Source organism: Protobothrops mucrosquamatus, unplaced genomic scaffold (assembly GCF_001527695.2).
Source record: "Protobothrops mucrosquamatus isolate PMUCROS unplaced genomic scaffold, P.Mucros_1.0 scaffold4093, whole genome shotgun sequence".
Classification (NCBI taxonomy): Eukaryota; Metazoa; Chordata; class Lepidosauria; order Squamata; family Viperidae; genus Protobothrops; species Protobothrops mucrosquamatus.
The window spans coordinates 1,291-6,074 of NW_015390023.1; the positions used below are offsets into that span (position 1 = coordinate 1,291).

General features: G+C 46.7%; 1 protein-coding gene across 1 annotated transcript in view; it reads left to right on the plus strand.

Moving 5' to 3' along the window:
* Nucleotides 1-832: 832 nt before the first annotated feature.
* VWF (von Willebrand factor) overlaps nt 833-4,784 on the plus strand; it is a gene marked incomplete at both ends in the record, with an annotated part of 69,644 nt that continues 65,692 nt past the window's right edge. Inside the window, 2 exons of the mRNA XM_015827943.1 lie at nt 833-983; nt 4,502-4,602. Coding sequence (XP_015683429.1) covers nt 833-983; nt 4,502-4,602 — 252 coding nt within the window. The remainder of the gene's footprint in view (nt 984-4,501; nt 4,603-4,784) is intronic.

Consider the following 4,784-nt stretch of genomic DNA (forward strand, 5'->3'; position numbering starts at 1 on the left):
GAGAGTCAGAGACATAGAGAGAGAGGGAGAGAGAGAAAGAGACACAGAGACAGAGAAAGAGACAGAAAGACAGCGACAGAGAAAGAAAGAGAGAGACAGACAGACAGAAAGACAGGTAGAGAGACAGCAACAGAGAGACAGAGACAGAGAGGGAGAGAGAGAAAGAGAGAGGGAGACAGAGAAAGAGAGAGAGAGAGTCAGAGACATAGAGAGGGGGAGAGAGAGAACGAGACACAGACAGAGAAATAGAAAGACAGAGACAGAGAGAAAGAAAGAGAGAGAAGAGACGGAGAGGGAGAGAGCGAAAGAGAGAGGGAGACAGAGACACAGAGAGAGAGAGAGTCAGAGACATAGAGAGGGAGAGAGAGAAAGAGAAAGAGACACAGAGAAAGAGACAGAGAGACAGAGAGAGACAGAAACAGAGACAGAGAAAAAGAGAGACACAGACAGAGACACAGAGAGAGAGACACAGAGAGAGAGGGAGACAGAGACAGAGAGAGAGGGAGACGGAGACGGAGAAAGAGAAAGAGAGAGAGAGACAGAGAGAGAGGGAGACGGAGAAAGAGAAAGAGACAGACAGAGACAGAGAGAGAGAGGGAGACGGAGACGGAGAAAGAGAAAGAGAGAGAGAGAGAGACAGAGAGGGAGGGAGACGGAGAAAGAGAAAGAGAAAGAGACAGAGAGACAGAGACAGAGAGAGAGGGAGAGGGAGACGGAGAAAGAGAAAGAGACAGAGACAGAGAGACAGAGAGACAGAGACAGAGAGAAAGAGAGAGAGAGTCCATTCCTGCCACTGAACTACTGAAGCTATATCTAAACTGACATTTCCTTCTCCCTGTCTCTCCAGTGTGCTGATGACCGGGATGCGGTGTGCACCCGCTCAGTCTCCGTGCAGCTCCAGGAGGAGAACTTCACTATCAAACTGAAACACGGCGGGGGCGTTTCTGTGAACGGCCAAGACGTTCAGATCCCCTTCATACTAAGTGCGTAGTCTTCTTGCTCAGGTCATCTTCTGCCTCTCCAGGAGGAAGGCCGCCAGCTCATGGTGGCTTACCGCAGGGGTGGGGAACGATGGCCCCTTTCATGACCCGTGGACTTCAACTCCCAGAATTCCTGAGCTAGCTCAAAAATTCTGGGAGTTGAAGTCCACAAATCATAACGGGGCCATCGTTCCCCACTTCTGGCTCACAGGTTCAGCGTCAGGAATCCCAAAACATCTCAATCAATTGGAATAGAACTGGAACCTACGTACAGTTGCGGACCTGCGCCTTTTTCGCCGATCCCTGAAGGCCCATCTATTCCGTGCGGCCGGCCTGGCGTAGTTTGATTATGTTTCAGTGGGGGTTTTTATATGGGTGTGTTTTTAGAACAGGCCTATTATTTAATTTGATTTTAGAACAGAAACTATTTATTTATTATCGTGGTTTTTAGTATCGCCTGTTCACCGCCCTGAGTCCCGTAAGGGAGATAGGGCGGTATATAAATTTAATTAATAAATAAATAAATAAATAAATAAATAAATAAATAAATAAATAAATAAATAAATAAATAAATAAATAAGAGCCCTTGGAGGTCTTCTAGTCCAGCCCCCTGCTCAAACAGGGGGACCTATACCATCACAGACAGGTGACTGTCCAGTCTCTTCTTAAAAACCTCCAGCGATGAAGCATCTCAAGGCCACCTGAGTAGATGTGCAAATGGGTGTGGAGCCTTCTTGGAACTGTTATCTGACGACACAGGTAAGCCTCCAAGTGGCCTCAACGACTCGCTAAAAGGATGCAAATGACCAGTTTTTCTGCAAGGAATATAAATCCTCCCATCTCCCCACCATCCGGTCAGAGCTGAAGAAGCTTCATTGGAGGAGAAGAGAAACGTCTTCAAAGAAAAACAAAGGAAGTCCAGTTGCCTCCTGAAAAAAAGCAGCTTTGGGACAACCAGGACCTGGAGGACGGAGAATCTCCACTGACCTTACGTGGGAGAAGAAAGTTCAGGAGGTTTTATGCAGTTTTGGAGACTTCAGATTTTGCTTCCTGGGATGGGCTAGTCCAGGGGTCTTCAAACATGGCCCTTTTATGACTTGTGGACTTCCAACTCCCAGAATTCCTCAGCCAGGCGTGCCTGGCTGAGGAATTCTGGGAGTTGAAGTCCACAAGTCATCAAAGGGCCAAGTTTGAAGACCCCTGTCTTAAAGCATCCTGGCTGAGGAATTCTGGGAGTTGAAGTCCACAAGTCATCAAAGGGCCAGGTTTGAAGACCCCCGTCTTAAAGCATCCTGGCTGAGGAATTCTGGGAGTTGAAGTCCACAAGTCATCAAAGGGCCAGGTTTGAAGACCCCCGTCTTAAAGCATCCTGGCTGAGGAATTCTGGGAGTTGAAGTCCACAAGTCATCAAAGGGCCAAGTTTGAAGACCCCTGTCTTAAAGCATCCTGGCTGAGGAATTCTGGGAGTTGAAGTCCACAAGTCATCAAAGGGCCATGTTTGAAGACCCCTGTCTTAAAGCATCCTGGCTGAGGAATTCTGGGAGTTGAACTCCACAAGTCATCAAAGGGCCAAGTTTGAAGACCCCCGTCTTAAAGCATCCTGGCTGAGGAATTCTGGGAGTTGAAGTCCACAAGTCATCAAAGGGCCAAGTTTGAAGACCCCTGTCTTAAAGCATCCTGGCTGAGGAATTCTGGGAGTTGAAGTCCACAAGTCATCAAAGGGTCCAGTTTGAAGACCCCTGTCTTAAAGCATCCTGGCTGAGGAATTCTGGGAGTTGAAGTCCACCAGTCATCAAAGGGCCAAGTTTGAAGACCCCTGCGCTAGTCCGTTTCCCTCATCTATGTTCCCCAGGATCTGTGACACAATTGGAAACCTACAGCAGAAAGTGAAATGGAGGCGTCCTCAGTTTAGGAAAAAGATTTAGCTTCCAAGAGAGGCAGGGCGAAAGCAAAAGCAGGGGAAATTGGACCTCTGCAAAAAACAACAACACACAACCAACAACAACAGCTTTTAAGAAAAACTGGTCATTGGCCTTGAGCATTTGAAAATCAATTTCCAGTCACCACTAATTGCCGTGAAGAACTGTGCTGTTAGATCATATTCTGTCCTGGAAGGGAAGCCTAAACATTTTTTAGCTTTGTTTTTCCACAACCAGCTGCCGTTTCTGGGGAAATTCAGAAAGCAAAAAAAAATACACCCCAGCGGTTCCTTTGTTATTGAACTGGAAGGGAGTTGTGAGTAAGGGTCACAACTGGTCCACCTACATTTCCTTACCAGAAGGGAAGGGAGGGTTGCAAAAGAACGGCGGGTGTTTTGACGTAACGTGGCTCTCTTAAAAGCTTGAGATGCCTTTCCGCAGATTGCTTCAATTTCAGACTGATTTAACCGTCACGGGTTGCTGCTGAGAATCATGTGCTTTGCTGTGATGATTTTTCTTTGAATTAGAGCAAAGTTATTTTGCTCTGTTGGGGCCAAACAGAGCCTTTAACTGTAGAGCATGTGGATATTTTTTTTTAACAGAATAACAGAGTTGGAAGGGACCTTGGAGGTCTTCTAGTCCATCCCCCTGCTCAAGCAGGAGACCTTATATCATTTCAGACAAATGGCTGTCCAGTCTCTTCTTAAAAACCTCCAGTGATGGAGCATCCACAACTTCTGGAGGCAAGTCGTTCCACTGGTTGATTGTTCTGACTGTCAGGAAGTTTCTCCTTAGTTCCAGGTTGCTTCTCTCCTTGGTTAGTTTCCATCTGTTGCTTCTTGTCCTGCCTTGGGGTGCTTTGGAGAATAGCTTGACTCCCTCTTCTTTGGGGCAGCCCCTCAAATATTGGAACACTGCTATGGCGTCTTTAAAATATCTACACCTCCCTACTGGTTAGCAAATAAGTGGACAGGCTTTGATTAGGACTTGGAGGGCTGCATATGCGGACGCATGATATTGTATTTATTAGATTTTTATCCTGCCTTTATTATTCTATAAGTACCTCAAGGCAACAAACATTGAGATTTTGGCAAAAGTGCAGAGAAGAGCAACTAAGAGGATCCAAGGCCTGGAGACCAAAGCACATGAAGAACGGCTGCGGGACTTGGGTTTGGCTAGTCTAAAGAAAAGAAGAAATAGGGGAGACATGATAGCAGCGTTCCAGTATTTGAGGGGCTGCCACAAAGAAGAGGGGGTCACATTATTCTCCAAAGCACCAGAAGGCAGGATAAGGAACAATGGTTGGAAACTGATCAAAGAGAGAAACAAGCTGGAATTAAGGAGAAACTTCCTAACAGTGAGGACAATCAACCAGTGGAATAGCCTGCCTCCAGAAGTTGTGTCTCCTCCATCACTGGAGACTTTTAAGAAGAGACTGGACAGTCACTTCTCTGAAAAGGTATAGGTCCTCCTGTTGGAGCAGGGGGTGGACTAGAAGACCTCCAAGGTCTCTTCCAACTCTATTCTCAGTTGAAGTCCACGAGTCATAAAAGAGCCGAGGTTGCCTACCCCTGCCTTAGGCCGTGCCCTTGTTTCTTCCAGATGCTCTGCACATCCAGCATACGGTGCTGCCAGCTGTTCGCCTCAGCTATAAGGAGAATATGCATCTGGACTGGGACGGGCTGGGAACTCTTGTAATCAAGGTAGAGTTGACATTTCCTTCTTCCTCTGGTGTTTCCATTTTTTTTTTTAAAAAGGAGAAAAGCCACACCATACAATAATAAAGTTGGAAGGGACCTTGGAGGTCATCTAGTCCAACCCCCTGCTCAGGCAGGAAACCCTATACCATTTCGGACAAATGGCTGTCCAGTCTCTTCTTAAAAAC